The sequence below is a fragment of the Nestor notabilis genome, unplaced genomic scaffold, assembly GCF_000696875.1.
Source record: "Nestor notabilis isolate BGI_N333 unplaced genomic scaffold, ASM69687v1 scaffold21884, whole genome shotgun sequence".
In the NCBI taxonomy this organism is placed as follows: Eukaryota; Metazoa; Chordata; class Aves; order Psittaciformes; family Psittacidae; genus Nestor; species Nestor notabilis.
The window spans coordinates 2,672-21,288 of record NW_009926301.1 but is presented as its reverse complement, the minus strand read 5'-3'; the positions used below and the strand labels follow the sequence as shown (position 1 = coordinate 21,288).

The 18,617-nt window shown below is 42.0% G+C and overlaps 1 protein-coding gene across 1 annotated transcript; it reads left to right on the top strand.

Moving 5' to 3' along the window:
- Nucleotides 1–5,953: 5,953 nt before the first annotated feature.
- Nucleotides 5,954–17,219, top strand: SLC25A33 (solute carrier family 25 (pyrimidine nucleotide carrier), member 33). Its single transcript, XM_010013468.1, has 7 exons — nt 5,954–5,969; nt 7,687–7,867; nt 11,796–11,873; nt 13,134–13,234; nt 14,320–14,386; nt 15,688–15,971; nt 16,642–17,219. The coding sequence occupies exons 2-7, from the start codon at nt 7,821–7,823 to the stop codon at nt 16,842–16,844; spliced, it is 780 nt and encodes a 259-aa protein (XP_010011770.1). The 5' UTR covers nt 5,954–5,969; nt 7,687–7,820; the 3' UTR covers nt 16,845–17,219.
- The last annotated feature ends 1,398 nt before the right edge of the window (nt 17,220–18,617 follow it).

Genomic DNA, 18,617 nt, shown 5'->3' with positions numbered 1-18,617 from the left:
AGCTCTGTGTAGGTGACAGTTAATAGTGGAGGTGCTGAGTAGCGGGGGCTGTGTAACTGCCTGATCCATGTAATTATATTGAAAGGCAAGTACTCCAAAAAGGGAAAAGGAGTGGAGGGGAAAAGAGTTCGAGAAGGGCCTGGTACCTCAGAGCAGGTGACCTGGCATGCCAGCCCACTTCTTAGAAGTTCTTGCAAGGTCTTGTAAACCACTTACATTCGTTAAGAGCTGAAGGGCCCCACCCCACAAACCACCAACCAAAACCCCATCGGAATTACCTTGTTACAGTAAATTTAATAGTAGTCAAGTAATACCATTTTATGGTGTAAATTAAAAAGAAATACTGAAAGATCTCTGTTATGCAGATAGTAGGTGTTGGTGTATGCTCTTCTGTCCTATCAGAAAGCTTCTGAATATTATATTAGGCTTAAACTATTTGTAGAGCATCCTGGAGTGGTTGTCAGCTGAGAAGCGTTAGGAAGCCAACATGAAATCTGTTGTAAGTTTAAATGTGTTTAATGGTAGACCATTGTTTCTTGTTGCTGAACAGGAGACTTCAGTCTCTGACATGTCCCTAGAGCAGTAGGTTCATTTAATATAATATTAAACCCAACAGAGACACCGCCCTTCTTCTGCTGACTTGAATATGTGTTAAGTCCTCTCTTCCCCTTGGCTCGCCCACTTGTACTGGCACAGTACCTGGAGCCTAGGACAGAAACTGGACTTGAGTGTACACATGCAACTTGTTTGGATAATAACAATGCTGATCCAGAGCTCTGGGTGTTCTCACATAGCTCATCGGACTATAAATAAATAGGAATTTGAACTCATCAGTGTTTTTGTCTAGTACTGAGTGATCAGCATCTTCCTTACTCATTTAATGTATCCTTCACATTCTCTCAGGATCCCAGTAAACGTTTTCTGCAGCAGGCCCACAAAGTCACTGGGTCTGGTCTGGTTTTGAGGAAACATGGAGGGAAAGAATGGAAAATGGGTAGGGAATATCCCACCAACCACTCTGGTACGATAAGATTGATCTGTTTCTAAAGCAGCAATGCAAATACAACACAGAGGGAAAAAGGTGGCCTTTTAGGGTACACAAACCTTGAAAGGTTCATTGCTGGATCCGATTCTTGTTATTTAAAGGCACACAGAAAAGTGTACAGTCATTTATCTTGCTGTGGTGTTACAGAAAGGAAAATGAGACAGCAAATTTAGTCTTCCCATGCACCAGCTGATGCTCAAGTGTTTGGTCCACCACACACACCCCCACCCAACCATCCATACTGGATTTCAGAGCAGTTCCCTGTTCAAGACCATGAACTTCCATATCCTGTGTGTGTACATTTCTACTGATGCTGTATCTCTGCTTTTCCAGTGAGAAATGCACATTGCTTGGGGCTCGCTGGATGGAACAAGAAATCAAACATTATTTTTGAGCTGCTACCCAAGATATTAAACACATTTCTCTACATGTAAAAAGTGTTCAAGGGGATGGGTGATGTGTTTGGAGGGGTGCTGGACAAGCCAGCTGATAGGCAAGCTAGAAACCCAAATTGTAGTAGATATGAAACTCTGTGCCATGTCTGCCCTATTAACTTCTATTTTGAGTAGTAGTAACAATAAAGGATGTCTGCTCAATAAAATCTGATTAAAGGAGCTCAGCTGTGATAATATTTTGCTACATCTGTTCCATCATCAAAGGAATTCTAGAAAGAATTGTTAGTGTGTTAGTTCTTGGCTAATAGTGTCTCTGGAGGTCTTTCCTCAGTCCTTCAAATACCTTTATGCTTTCCCTTAGAGAGGTCTTCCATAATAACTGGGTTATGTTGTGACTTACAGCTGTTTGCAGAACCAGGACCTTGGATGAAATTACCTCTCCAGCAGAAGAAAGTGTTGGAATTTCAGAATACTTTATACATTGTGTAAGATGCTGATCTTGGTTGAATTGTAAAGCAAAAGCAACCCATTCACTTGAAAGAATTTTGATAGCGACATTATTGGGGTAGCTTCCTGTGAAGGTGAGGTTGGGGTGCAGTGGCAGCTTAAGAAGATGTAATACAGTGTCTGCACAAGAAAGACAGCCTCAGATAATGACAATAGAAGTGTTTACTGCTTCAGAGGCTAGGAGTGATGAAATGCACTGGAATATCCAGAAGGGTTCTCCAGTTGTTGAAAGAGATGGCTTCCATTAGCTGATTATGGGCAGGCAGACTCATTGGCTTCCTTTTGTTTCTCTTGGTTCCTTTTAAGGCTTACAATAGGAACAGCAAGCCAAAGGGGCTTGGCATTTTGGTGGGAACGTGACTCTGAGGGCAGGGAAGATTTCAGGAGCAAAACCATCCGTGTCTGAGTTGCACAACAGATGTGAGCATGTTTACAAGTCCTGCTTCCCTGCTGAAGTCAGTGCAGTTGCTTATTTTTGTCTGGGAAAAACTTTGGACTAAGCTGCAGCAGAGGTTACTCCATGTTCTCTTCCCAGGTGAAGTAATGCTGTTTACTAGAGGGAGTTCCTAAGAAGCTGGATTTAGAGGCTGCAGTGCCCTTCATAGAACTGGCAAAGAGCAAAAACTGGGAACAAACCTTGTATCTTCATTCCATATAGGTACAGTGTGGTGTGTGTTCTTGAGCAGTTTGCTTCTAACTGGAGGAACTGCTCATGTGAATAAACCCGTGTTGTGACTTCTTTCTGTCTTGGTAACTCCCTTAGCTCTGAAAAGCCTCCTTAGATACCAAACCTTGCTTTAGCTACCTGTAAAAGAGTTGGAAGCATACTTCAGGAAGGTTGGTGGCATCAAGCTGCTTTGAATTGAGGGCACGATGACAGATGTCTCCATGATTGTCTCTGTTGCATTGAGAAGTGTTTGATGCACTGGGTTGCTGAGAGCCATGTTTAAAATGTTGAATTTGACCTGAGTGTCTAGCACAGGTCACAGAACTAATGCAAAGTTACTCCCTGAATTAGTAACGGAATGCGTTGTGGGGAAGAGGACTGGAACACTGCTCCCACGCGTGTTAATCGTTAAGCGATGTGCTGATGCTGACAGATCGTTTGGGAAATGGTGTTTCTGTTTGTAAACTGGAGGGAAGCAGTCTTCACCTGAAGTATGTGGCTGCTTTACTGGGTGTGCCCCAGGACAACTAGAGCTGGTGGTGAGATTGTTTTCTAGCCCTCTGCCTTGTTTAGGTTCTCAGGTGCAGTATGTAACTCACTAGCAGTATATCAGCTCAAGGAACACAGTAGGTGCCTACAGGAATATCTGCACCTGATGCTAATGTTTTTAGCTGGAAACTTCCTGAATGCATAACAACTCAAAATTAAGGCATGAGGAACAGTCTCTGTTGATTTAGTACTTAGTTTTCTTGTGGCATCTGAGAATGCAGCAGCTTGTTTTGTTCCCAGTCTTGACAATGCATAAATGAAATGTCAAAGCTAGAACCTGCTTTGCTGTTTGTCATGCTAGAGCATGAAAGTGAATTAACACACACTTCCCAGTGTGGTTCTTAAAGCGGCCCATTAAATGTAGTTAGCAGACTATCTGTGCTAATGCTTCATGTGTTTCACTTGAATCCTGTCTGTCAAAAAGTCACTGGTAAATGTTGAGTGTAGGTGCTTCCTTTGGGAAGGAAGAGGTGATTGCAAATGCTCACACAGCCAAATGTGTGAGGCTGGGTTCTAAGTCCTGATTGGTCTTACCAAGCAGCTCATCACCTTTGCCTATGATCTTGGTAAGGTCAGGGGTGCTCTACTGAAAGATCTGGTTTTGTTGTTTTGCAGAACTTCCTTTTGCATTCAGCATTGCATTGTTACTTGGTTTAAGAATATCACAAGTGATGAAATCCAGGACAGATGAAGTCATTAGGAATCTTAATTATATATTAATTGTGCTAATGGGTGCTGAGAGTTTATTTCAAATGCCAGTCACAGCTATATTGGGGTGGACTTTGTCAAGATAGAAAGCTGGCAGCAAGAGGAAAATGGGAATTAGAATCTGACATTTGCATCCTTGGCATGTTTTTTAAACAGTGTTTTCTTTTTATGGAAGTAAATATTTTTCCTGCAGCTGCTAAATTACAGTATGTTATGTATCTCCATAGACACAAAATATGTTTCACTAGTCTCAGACCAAGAGTTTCCTTAGTTCCTTTGTTTGGACATCACAAAGCAGAGAAGTGTATTTTCCTGATGTAATGGTGATACATACCTGGCCCATAATGTAACAAGAGGGGACATGCAAAGCCTGAAGTGCAAATACTGTTTCTCTGGCAGTAAGTGACAGGCCAAAGCAGATGAATTGTTAGGGGTCTCACACTGAAGAGATTCTGTATCTGTGATGCAGAGTATAGCTGGGAACTTCTTGCTGTAGTGTTTTGTTTCTAGGGAGGTTTCTAGCCTTTGACTGAGGACAGATTCAGACATTGTTTGGGGTTTTTGCTAGAGGCTAATGCAGTGCTTAACGTCTCTGGAACTGGAGTTCTGCACTGATGCATCAGAAAAACCCAACCTGACTCACACCAGTAGGAAGGGTTGGAGGTTTTGCCTTCATTGCAGCATAAGATTTTCCCAAATCAAATTTATATGCTGCATATCCATGGCCTGAACCTTTCAAGATTCATGGCTGTTTATGTAGCTGAGGAAAGCTGGTTGTTTCTCCTTTCTTCCCAGAGGTAGGTATCTGGAACACCCTACAAAGTGTTTCTTTTGTGCACAGTGTGTTACTTTTCATCCATCTTTACAGGGAATAGAACAACACCAGGCTATGATGCATAGAATTCCCATCTGGTGGAAGATCAGCTCGTCTGAAAAAACTGCCCAGTACATTACTTGGAACTATCTGCTGCGTGTTTGTATTTGGGACATAATGTTTGCACCCTGCTGACATTCTGCCTATTGCTCTGTTAGATAGTGCTTTGTTATGAAATGTCACACTGACAAAATAAACTCTGAGTTGTCAAAACTCATGGTGCAGCTATTAACTCATTGTGTTGAATAGCAGAGGATTGCATATGCATCACCAGAAGTACTTAAATAGTAAAGGATGCATAAATGAACTGGATTGTCAAACTAAAAGGATGAAAGGGAAGGAGTGGGCTAGAAAGGCAAGAAGAAACAGCAGATGGACTTTCAGTGTCCTGAATGTATGACTTGTTCCTGTGAAAGTATTGTTTTAATGTTCATAAATGTGAAATAAATGAGGGCTGAAGACAGTACACAGTAGTGGAGCATTGGTAGAGAAATGAATTGGGAATGTAGGCAATCAAATTGTCTTCATGGAGTTGCCACAGCCTTACAATTTCTCTTGAGTATGTTGATTTGTCAGCGGTTAGTTGTACAGGCTTGTGTCTGTACTGGATATACGTAGTAAGAAAGGTGGCAGTGGGGATCTGCAAGAGGGTTCCTCAAAACACTTCCTGCTCTGGGCTGTGGGAACTGGAAAGTTTTTGCTGGAGAATCCATCCCTGACCTGTCTCTCTTCCCCCAAGATCTGATTTTGGAGAAATGGGAGCAACATGAGATGCATCTGCCAAAACAAAGAAGGAGAAACTGAAGCGATGTCCTCCAGAGTAGTATTGCCACAGCAGAAGGCTGGTGCCCAGGCCCTGGTTTGGTACACAAAATAAGCATAGGCTTGTACAGACTAATCAGAGGCCTGATAAGGTCTCTGTGAACACTGTCATTTTTGAGCCAAATGACACAACTTCAACTGCTGTGTACCTAGTTCCATGAACAACTCTGTGACTTTATTCAATGGGCATATGTAAGTGGTTTAGAAGGATGAAGACAGCTCTTTCTTACAGTGTGTGTCACTTTGGATGTATGGATTGTCCCTAGTTGAGGCTTTCTCCCCTTTCAGCAGGGAAGAGGAAGAAGGAAGAACTTGAAGGAGAAACTCATTGAAGCATGTTGTTAAATCATATTGCTGGTCTCATGAAAACACAGTTTCTTCTGTTGCATGTGTTTGCATCTGAAAAACATAGTGTTTGGGATTATGTACTTGGACAGACTCTTGTAGAACATGAAAACCATAGTGAGGAAGTTGTATTCCCCAGCCATGTGGCCTGGGTGTCCTTTTGAACTGTATAAAGAACCTTAATGTTTGTGGTTGTACAGCCAGGGTGGGCAGGCTTCAGGGGTTTGGCAACGAATGGTTTCTGCTTGATGTAAGACATACTGTTTCAGCAAGCAAAATAAGCTGTACCAGATAAAGCATTCATAAACTAGGATGTATCTACTGCCTGGATTTTTCTGCCATTCTTTTAAATGTCCTTTTCCTGGTGGTTAAAAAAAGATTCTGCCAGTAAAATAGTTCATGTATATGTGGGGCTTTAGAAAATATGCATTAGTACCTTTATTAATAGGCTTTTATGGATCTCTGCTCCCAAATTAGTGCCTGCAGACTTCTCCTGACTCTAGCAAGCACTGCTGCTTTTTAATGTGCAAGACAAATGATAGGATTTTTCTTTTAATTAAATCTCCTTTTCATGGAAAACTACTTAAATTACAGTTTCACAGTCATATCTCAAGTGAGTTCAGTTGTTGACTCATGGTGGTTTAGAAGGAAAATTGCAAACCCAGGTTTTTAAAGAAATCACATGCTTTGATACCTGTGCAAGCAAAGAAACTATTTCCTAATCAGTGGGTTCAGTTGTCGTAGCTGAAATCTGTAGTTAAGTCTTCCTAAAGCCCAACCTTTTTTATTAATAACATTTAGATTTGTACCTTTTGGCCAACCTCAGCGTCATGTTTAATTGTGAAGTTGGACAGAAGGGACTTTCAGTTACCAGACAGGGACAGCAGCAGAGTGAGAAATAGCTTGACCATCACTTTCCAGATCACTGATGAAAATGACAGTTAGGACTCATACACCTTCTATTCTTGGTCCAGTGTGCTTTTTCTCAGGCTCAATCAGATGATGAACTGATATATTAAGATCAATATATCCTGATTGTGAAATTATTTATTTCTTATATAATTTTTTATAGGTATGAGCATGTATAATGTTTTGTTTCAGTTATCAGACTATGGAATTCTGGTTTTTAGTAGCCTTTCTGTCCCATGATTCTGTTTTCACACCATCCTTGCAGCTTCCTTCCCTCACCCCCCAAAAAAAAGAAGTTGATATCCATTGTTTTTCAGAGGATTTAACTTAGTGTAGTTACGATATTTCTCTAGGCAGCTGTTTAAATCATAAGCACTGAAATGGGGAAGAATTATATTGCTGTGTTTTCAGCCTATAGTGTCCTAAACCCCAGTGGCTTGTTCTCATCTGCCAGCTTCCTGCTTCCCATAAAAAAAGTCCATCCAAGGGTATGTCTGTTTTAGGACAACAACCTGTGAAACTCTGAAGTTTTTACAGGTAGAATTCCACGTCCTGGCAGAACATGCAACCAGCAGATGGTCAGTCAAAGACTCTTTGTTAGTGCTGGGTATCATCTTTGTGTTTACCAACCTCATCACAGCACATGAGCATTATAACAAGTTTCTCAACTTTCTCTCCCCTCTCTCAGGGCTTGGGAACCGTCACCTTTGCTTAATGCCAAGCCTGTGTTTGGCACACAAACCTAATAATTCATCCACGACACGGAGCAACTGTGTTCAGGTTTTATTCATACCCCATGCTGTGTTTGGACACATCTGTGCAGCTGTTTTCCTGACTTTGTCTTCTGTTTCAATTGTGTTTTCCAGATGCGGAGGAACAGTTGGTGCCATCTTTACCTGTCCCTTAGAGGTAATAAAGACTCGGCTCCAATCTTCAAAGCTAGCCTTCCGGGCTGTCTACTACCCACAAGTCCAGCTGGGGACCATCAGTGGTGAAGGAATGGTCAGGCCAACGTCTGTATCACCTGGGCTCTTTAGTGTTCTCAAGTGAGTACTGCTCCTCCTGTCATTCAGTGTTGTTTCACACCAGTGAGCTGAGCTCCAGTTCCTCTCTGCAAACACAGAGTGCAAATTTTGCTCCAGCCGTGCACTGGAAGGATTTATGTCAGTTGGATTTCTGCCTTCAGCAGTGGAGAGATGAATTACTCTTACAAAAACACATACATATTCAGGACTCCTGAGCGTTCCTTTGAACTTCCACAGAAATTTGTTTCCACCATTTAGGAACTTTCCAAAGTAAATTGATTTGAGTAAGTGCCTGGAAGGGTTTGTTTTTAAATAGTCTGCTCAGATTGAGGCTTTTTGGCAGTGAGGAGTTTGAAGGGATCAATACACAGGACATACTGGAAACTCTTGATAAGCCCTTGCTTGAGGGAACTGTCACAGAAAATATTCTGGAGGAAAGGGCTTTCTCTTTTTCAACACTGGGAAGTGTTGTCTTTGTCTCTCACTAGGAATAATCATGTTTGCAATCTCCTTTGAGCACTTTAACAGGTAATCCTGACTAGCTGGGGCCAGTTCTTGGCAAATGGCTGAAGGCCTGAATAAGCCATATATGCTGTATGTTTTCTCTTTCCTGGAGCCATTCCCAGTTTGCTTTGAGTGGGAAATAGGGATACTTGTGCTGTTGCTGCCCATGCTGTTTACCTGTTTGATGGAGGGAACCTTTAATTCCTGTCTTGAAGCTCTCTCTCTTCGGAGCATCACATAAAAGCTGGATCCTTTCCTTCACCAGCATCGTACCACGGTTTCTAATTCTCTGCACATACTGATGCATGTTGGCCCCTGATCTCTCTTTGCATCTGGCCCTGCTTTGAGCGTGAGTCTGAATCAGATGACCTCCAGAATTCAGTGTTCCCATCTCTTTTGAGTTACGCTTGTCTGCACTCTGGTGTGGATGATCTGTAACTGAGATTTATGGGAGTGGCAGAAGGACACTGCAAAAGCAGTCTCACTGAAGTAGAATGTCTAATAGGGTCTTGGAAGCTTGTATCTTTTCCTCAGCTATTGCTGACTTACTGAGCTCTCCTCTGCTATTAGATACTGTCTTTGCCAATTACTATGCATCAATCCTTTCTCACCTGTATTACTTATGATCTCTGTTAAAAGCCGCCTGTGTGGTTCAGACTGCAGTAGTTGATGCTCCAGCTGTTCCCTTTTCAGATGTGCATTCATAAAGAAGAGGAAATGTGCAATCTTTTAGCTTACAACTGCTGAAGAGTTACCAGCAGCTCTGAAGTCCCCATCTCTAGTGCTGCATTTCATATCAAGGCACCGTGAACTCACTTTTCAGGTCTCATGCAAATGGACTGAATTTATTTGAATCACTGGGCACCCCACGGTGATGCTGAGAGGTCCTGTTTAGATCAGGTAGCTGAAATGCCAAGGAAAATAATGACTAGCAGAGCAAGCTGAATGGTTTTACGTAAGGCCAGCAGGTTGGCAGGCTGCCTGGGGAGAAGCTGCACAGTTATATAACAGCAGAGTGCTAATTCACATTCTCTGCAGAGCTGTCTGGCTAGAGTCATTCAGGGACTTGAGTTTCTGTATTGTAAACAGTGCTGCTTTCCCCTGCCAAACGTTGCTTTGTCTATTCAGAGGTGAGTCTAGAACAATTCGTGACTGAAAATAGTGCCAGTTGCCTTTGATTTTTCATCTCCTTTCCCTTGCTATTTTTTCACCTTGCAGCATTGGACTATAGGCAGCTGTAACTAAAGGAAGTGAAAACTTTAAGGCACAAAGCTCTTAATTCATCCCCTGGGCCCATCTTTTTCTGGGGTTGTCTTTTTTTCTGTAAGGGAGAGAGGAAATGGTTTAAAATTGGAGCAACCTTTTAATATAGTTATTAATAAGCTCATTAAATTTGATTACTATGATCTTGACTTCATTTCACTTCAGGAATTACTCAGCTGTCTGCATCACCAAGTTTTCCACCTGCTTAATTCAGAGGATTGAGAAGTGAGAGTGAAATAGTGGTGCTTTCATTACCTTGCAGGCAGCATCTGTGAAGAACAGATAATGCTATTGATCATGATCTTTCTGCTAAAATACAAATGTATGAAGAAAGAAGGGAAGTTGGGTCCCTTGCTTTTACTCTTCCATCCCTTTCATAATCCTGGGCATGCATGCATTGCCAAACTGGATACAACTTGGTCCTTCTGGTTTGGGAAAACTGTGAGGCTAAAGAAGCAGCAGTTAGAGCCCTGCATATAAAATTGCTCTGTAAGAGTTAAAGATGTTGAGTATGAAAGCCCCTTAACTGCCATAAATAGCAAGTAAGTAGGTACTCAGGAGGGCAGCTTAAGCCTGCTGCTGAACTGAAAGCACTCCAGAAGGACACGCTGTTTTTGTCTAATCCATTTAAGATTCTGATGAGTTACCCCAGCTGGAATCTGCAGTCGTGACTGTTAAGTGACAAAGAACAAGTAGTTGGTGGATCTGTCTCCGTGGAGACACTCAGTCCTGGAGTTTACACAGCAAGTTCAACTCTGCTGCAGAGGCTCCTGTATCATCATCTGTCTTAAGAGCTTGGTGTTGGAATCTGTGGGAAATGTTCTCAACAGTGCTAATGGTCCAGAAAGTTCCAGCAGGTGTATGTGAACTTCCCCTGGAGCCTGGTGTTACCTGGATTTCCTTGCATGGGTTTCACATGGTGAGTTCAGCTAAGAGAGCTGCTGCCTAGCAGATCGTGCGCTGAAATCCCAGTGACTGCTGGACTGCACCTGCCTTTCACTGGTTAATACTTAGCTGTTGACTAGTGTTCAGCTGTTGGTTTAGTCCTTGTAAATATGCCTGCTGTTAGTAGTACAAGGAATTGGTAAGATAAGTCCTTTTTAATGAGGCACTCCAGCAAGGTATTAGAGAGAACTTGGCAGCTGTTGGGAAGCTGTCCAATCAGTTTATCTTCTTCAGAGAAGTCCTAGCCCAGTGTGCCTTCTAAGGTTTGAGGGCACATGGGTGGAAATGGCTTTTGCAGAGCTGCAGGATGCTGCTCATTTGGTGGTGATCTTGCTTTAGACCTATTGATCACGAGAATGCTGGAGAGGGACTCTTCATCAGGGACTGGAGTGATAGGACAAGGGGTGGTGGGTTCAAACTGAAACGGGGGAAGTTCAGGTTGGATATAAGGAAGAAGTTCTTTACTGTGAGAGTGATGAGGTGCTGGCACAGGTTGCCCAAAGAAGTGGTAAATGCTCCATCCCTGGCAGTGTTCAAGGCCAGGTTGGACAGAGCCTTGGGTGACAGGGTCTAGTGTGAGGTGTCCCTGCCCACGGCAGGGGATTGGAACTGGATGAGCTTAATATCCTTTCTAAACCATTCTATGAGGTCCAGTCCTGACAGTGATTCACAGCAGTACCTCTGTACCTGCAGTTTACTTTGAAAAGATGATGTAAACCCTTGAATACCCTCAAAGCTGGATACCCTGAACTACCTGGGGAGTCACAGCTTGTAGTATGGTTGCCATGTTCAACTTTAACTCTGGGTTAAGAACACATCACTAGGTAATTGTGCAGGGGAAAAGAACTTAATTTTTTGTATGTCTTTATACAGGAAGCAAACTCCTGAATTGGTTAGATAAAGAGAATGCCAAAAATACTCCTTGTCATCAGTCAACTCTTACTGGGTTCTCCAGGAAACTAATTCAAATCCTGACAACTTTCAAAGAATGGAAATTGTAACTTGGTGCCACATGATACCCATTTGCCTGTAATGCTGAAGTTTTATGGTATAGTGGCTTTTATTCAGCAGTGTATAATTGTGCTAATTTTGAAGTATATTATATAGCTTAAAAGCTAATAGCTCCACAATTAATACTCATTGCATATGTACAGTTCTTCTGACTGTCTTAACAGAACAAGAAGTATAATTTTTAACCCAAATACTTTTTTTTTTTCCTGTTTGTTTTTATTTTAAGGTCAATTCTGGAAAAAGAAGGACCAAGGTCACTCTTCCGAGGGCTGGGTCCAAACTTGGTTGGAGTTGCACCATCAAGGTAAATAGTTAAACTGTTGCTAAAAGTCACATTTAAGATACTAACCCAAATGTTGCTGTGCATTTGTGATTCAGAATACTAGGTCAGGAAGTTATCCTGTCTGTAAAGTGAGATTTGTGCCTCTATCTGTGCACTGTGCTACCAAGAAACACTTCTGAAATGCTGCTTTCCAGTTGTATAACACTGAAAGGTGCAGATTGAACGAGGCACTTCAACTCCCAGTCAGTGCAAGAGCCACATATGATGTGCTTGAGAAAATAAGAGGAAGTAGTGCAGAAAAATCTGTAGGATTAATAACTTCTGTGCAAATACATTAAGGTGTTGCCAAACACAGAGCAGGAGCTGGATGCCAGGGGAAAGGAGGTACCTGTCTGGTCCTTCATTGCCTAAATTAATTCTTCTCAGATCAAAAACCACAGCTGAGGGGGAGAGATTTGCATTGTCCACTTCTTGGGAGGGTGAAGATCTTTGTGCCTAGCAAATGCTAGAACTGGTTAGCAATCAGGAAATTGGCAGCTCTTCTCTGCTTGAGGTTGAACCAGTTAAAAAGGAACTTGAAGAGTGGTGTACTCCCTCCCTGGCCTCCTGCCTAGTAGGTAGGATGTTCCCCCCCGGAAGTGGGAATCCTGTTTCTGTACAGGGATCTGAAACCAGATCTGCCTGCTGCTTTATGCAGCTCATGCTGTTGTTTGTATTCCTTCATATTCTTCCATAAGATTGGAATAAGGTTCTTTATGGAAATTCTCAAATTGTAGTCAGCATTATCCACCTTTTTGTAGCAGTTCAAGGAGCTGTGATCTGAACACACTTGGTTCAGACAGCTTCTCACTCATCATATTGATCAGCTGAGCTCCCTCTGTTCCTCAGCATTACAAAGGGACTTGAGGGGTGTAAAACTTTTCCAGTCCAGGGTTAAGTGTTTAAAGCACGAAGTGCTGCTAACACTGTTAGTGGCTCCAGGTGGGAAAGTAACATTCCCAAGTTTACAAAGTGTGTTTAAGGCCAGAGCTGGTGTAGGTATCCAATCTAACTTGCCTTGCAAGACCCATCTCAGAGTTGGTGTGAAAGTAAAGCATTTCTACCCTGTGGGTGTCAAGTCAGGTGGTAGCACTATAGTGTAAGAGAAGAAACCCCAAACCAGCAACAACCCTGAGTCCTTGTAGGAAGCAGTCATGTTTTTTGGGGAAGAATAGTGATGTGTTTACTTTGGCATTGCTTTTCTTCTCTCTCTTATTTGTTTCTTTTTCTTCTTTCCTACAGAGCTGTCTATTTTGCATGCTACTCCAAAGCTAAAGAACAATTTAATGGCATTTTTGTGCCCAACAGCAATGTTGTGCACATCTGTTCTGCAGGTTCTGCAGGTATGTATTTGTAATCCCTCTTCATATGGTCTGCAGCAATACCCCAGTGTCTGGGGGGCAATAATTGCATTGGCTTTGAGATGCACCTTAATTCTTCAAAGTATTTATTGCAAGCTGTTGTTGCTACAAGATTTCTATCCTCCTCAATAGTTAGGAAACAGATAGTATGAAGCATAAGGTGAGGATTGAACTTTTGAGTCTGTCTGTACAGGACCTAAGCTAACATACCAGTCTTGGCTTCCAGCTCTGCATAGTTGTGGTATATGAACAAGTACAGAGGCCAGTATGTGGTACATTCTGAACATGTACACTTAGTGTGAGGTTGTGTATGCCAGAAAACAGGAGTTTGCTGGCTCCTGACTTACTTTGCCTATGGAAGAACTGTTTTCATATTCAACACTTCAAAATATTTCTAGATGGTTGTTCACTGACTTGGAATGATCTGTTTTCCAGCTGTGATGCTGTGGTAATGTCTCTGAGTATAAGAAAAAAATAGTAGACACCAGCAAACTTTGATACTGTTTTAGCCAAATTGTTTTAGGACATTGTATTTTTCCTACCAGGATGGGAAAATAGTTTGTTCCTGTTGGAAAAATACTACAGAGGAGCTAGTTCAAGGGTCAGTTACCAGAGTGACCACTAAAAACAGTCTTTCCCAGTTCATTATGAGTGGATTCTGTTAATGAGGTAGCTCAATGGCACCATCTAGAGCCATGGGGAAAACAAAAGACAAATACATGTATGTGTTCCCCACAGGTTTCCTTTTATCTGTCATTCTAAAGCCCAGTCAGTCAGGTGTCTTGTCTGCAGCAGTCTTTAGAACATGAAGGACATACTAAAGTAGGTGCAAAAAGGAAGAATCCTTTAAGAAATTCCAAGGCCCTTAGTCAGTGCCTCCTGAAGTATGGAATGGTTCTCTGGCAAGGCAGAGGTTGTAAGCTACTTACCTGCATGTCTTTTGAAACCTCTAGATAGAGCTGGTAACTAGAACTGTCCCACTACACAATGTGTGAAGCTCATGTTTGCCATGGCAATACACTGGCCCGGATTTAACTGTACTTCTGGTTTTCTTGTCTCTTTTTCAGCCTTTATCACAAATTCCCTCATGAATCCTATATGGATGGTGAAAACCAGAATGCAGCTTGAACGGAAGTAAGTAACTGACTGGGGAAGATTGAATGCCACTAAGTGGCTAAGGGAGCCTCTGGAAAACTGAACTTCCATGGTTTCATTCATGGCTCTTTGTACTCTGATAGATCTTGCCTAGTGGTTTCCCTGAGTTGCAGTTGCACTTTTCAAGCCACCATGCTTCTGCCTGGTGAGACTAAAGGTTAAGGTTCTGTGTGTCCTACTTCAGATTGATGCACTATTACTATTGAGAAGGCTGTGGAAGTTGCCCTGAGTGCTGAGTTAGGTTCAGTTTCTGGTTTCACTGTAAAAAGTAAAGTTGGGCACAGCATTATTTTTCCTCTCAGAGTCCTGCTTTCAGAGTCTTCTGTACTTCAGGGGTTGATGTTAAGGATAAATATATCAAGGCCTGAAATGCTTTGATACAGCAATAAAGGAGGCTATGGAAAGGTCAGAAGAGCTCATGTGGGAGGCTGAGTGTGAGGTTGCAGGCTGTCCCATTTGGCAACCTCAGTTGTACTGATCCTAGATCACACAAGCTATGTGTTACTGCAGCAATCCAAGGTTCTGGTACACAGCTGTAAACAGGCTCATAGTTCTAAGTTGTAATGAAGCCACACAAAACATTCTAGAGGCAGTAAGAATCTGTTGCAGTGGTTTAATGTTCTTCCTTCAGCACTGGATTGCTGTTAACAAGTACTCCTGAAGACAAAGGGCGTTTGACATTAATCTTGTAGCTGAGTGATTCACAGTCACTGGTGGATATTGAAGCAATGAGGGACTCTGCCAATAACGTGACTGCTTAGAATGGGAATTCCTTCCTGCAAGGACATGTTTAGGTCAGATGAGAAGGATCCTTTAAGGCACCACAACTTAAAAATAATTTATAAGACTCAATTCCAGCACTTCACAGGGTTGCACCTTTGAACTGAGTGCTGCCTCTTAAAATAAAGGATCTTTTCTCATGTGGGGCCTCTGTGGCTTGGCCTGCTGAAGGTGGCTTTAAATGGAAATATCAGTTAAACACAAAACAGTGTCTCTTTGGTTCTTATTGTCTTTTAAACATTGCTGTGAACTGTGACAGACTGGATAGGACTTGAGCAGAAAGAATTATTACAAGTATTGGTGAATTAGCAGAGCCAAGTGTGCACTGTTAACATGATAGTCCTGCTCTGTGCAGCTTTCCTAGAAGATTTTTGGAGTAAAACTTAGCAGAGAACCATTTCTATAGTTATAACACCTATTAAAAGCTATGGGCTTTTTAAATATTATATGAATTCTTTTCCTGGGCTCATTATGTGCTTTGCTCTGTTTTGTCTTTTTAGAGTCAGGGGTTCCAAACCAATGAATGCTTTGCAGTGTGCGAGATACGTTTACCAGACAGAAGGTGTCCGTGGCTTTTATAGGGGCCTGACTGCTTCCTATGCTGGGATTTCTGAGACCATTATCTGCTTTGCTATTTATGAAAGCTTAAAAAAGCACTTAAAGGAAGTGCAACTGCCCCCTTCTCCTCCTAACGGGACCGAAAGGAACTCAACCAACTTCTTCGGACTGATGTTTGCTGCTGCTGTTTCCAAGGGCTGTGCTTCTTGTATTGCTTATCCACATGGTATGTTAACTTTTCCATTTATGAATCCAGCAGAGCAGCTGTTGCCTGTAATCCAAGACAAATGGTGGGGCTTAGGGCTGTAAGATTCTTAGTCGTTTGAATGGCCATGTTACAGTGGTGTGTGCATATGCACTGGCATGTTCAGTACTGGGCCCACCATTCACAGCCATGTAGCTGGTCACCTGCAGTTCCTATTTTAAAAACACCACCAAAAAATGGCAAAAAGAAATGGAATGCCTGATGCTTCTGTTCTCACCAGTAGCAGTACTCATCTAGCTGAGTACTCACAGCCTTTGAGATTCTGTGATCATGTAGTGAGAAATACTTGTGGGCTGAGCAGCGCTATTCTATTTGGACAGACATGAATGTAATCATGGTTATATAGAAAGAGCAATATCGATGATGAGCATCAGTGAAGCATTTAGTTTGGTAGTAGCTTGAATGAGCAAATAATCTGTTTACCCCACCTGAAAGAGAATTTATCTTTAACTTTGCTTCTTGCCTGAAGGGCAGCGTGCACAGGATTCCATGGCTGATCATACTGCCAGGCAATTGGTACAGGAAGGTTTTCATGTCCCTGGCTTTTGCATATGCTTTCATGGTAACGGGATGTTTCTCAATGGAAGGTTTAAGTCTTGTTAACTTTGGGCTCTGTTTTATTTTCCTGCAGAGGTCATACGGACACGGCTGCGAGAAGAAGGCACTAAGTACAAGACCTTTATTCAGACAGCACGTCTGGTAGCACGTGAAGAAGGTTATTCTGCCTTCTATAGAGGACTCTTTGCCCAACTCATCCGGCAGATACCAAACACAGCCATTGTGTTGTCCACCTATGAGTTAATTGTGTATCTGTTAGAAGACCGTGCAAAGTAGCAGAGCCAAGACTCCTGTTACAGACTGTAGACCAATTTCTTCATTGAACAAATAGTCCCTTAAGAGACTGATGCAGGTGGCAGTGCTGGTGGAAAAACAAGTCTGTGACCACCTGCTGGATTATTTCCTTTTGGATTCATGCTTTCTGAAAGGTCTTGAGTCATTAACGTTAACAGTTAATTATAACTTTTTTTAACTTAATGATAGTTAAACTGTTACTAAATTAAATTACACTATTTAATTTAAGTATATGTTTGTCCTTTTCCTTAAGCACAGCCATATGTGGTCAAGGAATGTACCTCACAGTATCAAATGATCTCTTGGACTGCTGTTCATTAAAACTGTATTAAAACAGGAGAAGAACTGGTTTGGAAATGTGCAACTCTGTTGTCTTCCCACTGGAGTCATGTCCCTTTAGCACTGTAATAGCCTAATGCCCAAATAAGTTTGAGAGTTCTTCTGGTTTATTCAAGGTGCATCATTCATTGCTGTATGAGCATCCTGGAGTGTTCAAGTAGGACATTCATAGTATGTTTCTGCTTTGATGGTATGAGAGATGCACACCAGAATCTCTTAGGAAAGCCATGTATACTGGCAGTGTTGCTGAAATATGATTGTGGGAGGCTTCTAGTAAAAAATGAATTACAGTGCTGTGTGTACCAGTGCATTTGGGATACATGCTTATGCTAGTGTGTGGGAATGGGTCTGTCGTGACTTGGCTTTCAGACCTTGCTTTTGTGAAGGACTGAGAGCATAAGGACAGTCTGTGGCAGTGGCCTGGCTGCCCTGCACGAGGCAAGTCTGTGAGATTCAGTAGCTTGGTTGTATATCCTGACCTCAGCCTTTTACTATTATGGGGCTTTCTTGTGTTACATTTTCCTTAGATTTCAATACTAGGGGTCTGGAGATTGGAAGAGAGAATAAGATAGGTCCCAAGCACTACAGACATTAAATGCAGTTCTGGATTCTGCTTTAGAATATGATAAGTATGTCCCTCCTGATTTGATGTCTTTGTAGAGCAGTGCTTCTGATGGGCACAAGATTCTGTGTTGTCTCATGAACAGCTCTCTGGAGTTAACACCAAAAAAATCCCCATGTAAACAGTTTTTTTATGTCATTACTTGATTTACTTACTGAAGGAAATAAGGAATTGCCAGCTTAGTGCAGCCTGTTGACAGTTATGTTTCATATAGAGAGGATACCTGCCTACCCCTTCAAAAACACAGTATCTAAGGGGTATTCTTCAACAGTAGTCAGTACGGTCTTAACTGTCAGTTATAAATCAAATATCCTGCATAGTCCTTTCATAAATATTGGAATATGCTTTTAACTTCAGTAGTCTCTTTACCACTCGTATTGCAGCAGTGCCTTGTGATTAACGTATTGTATATGAGTAACTACTTATAGTGCAGGACAAAATATCTGGGAACTCAGATGTAGATTTGTGTTTGACCATACTATGCTCTCCTGTTCATTACTTTCATTTGCTTTGGCAGCTGAGACAAATACTGCAGCATTTGAGCCCAGCTACAGCCTTCCCTGCTGTTCAACTGAACAATGAGCTTCTCATGATCTGAGCAGGTGTTGAGTTCTTGAGCATAAACCAGAGTTTACAGACATCTTTGGCTTCAAGGACCACATACAGCAGACCACAGTGTTTGGACTTGGAAGGATCATGCAGCCCATTAAGAAACAGCCTAGTAGTGAGTCTTTTATAAGATGAAGTTTTCAGGCTAGTGTTTTGTTGCAGGGATATATTGGGTAGATAATTGG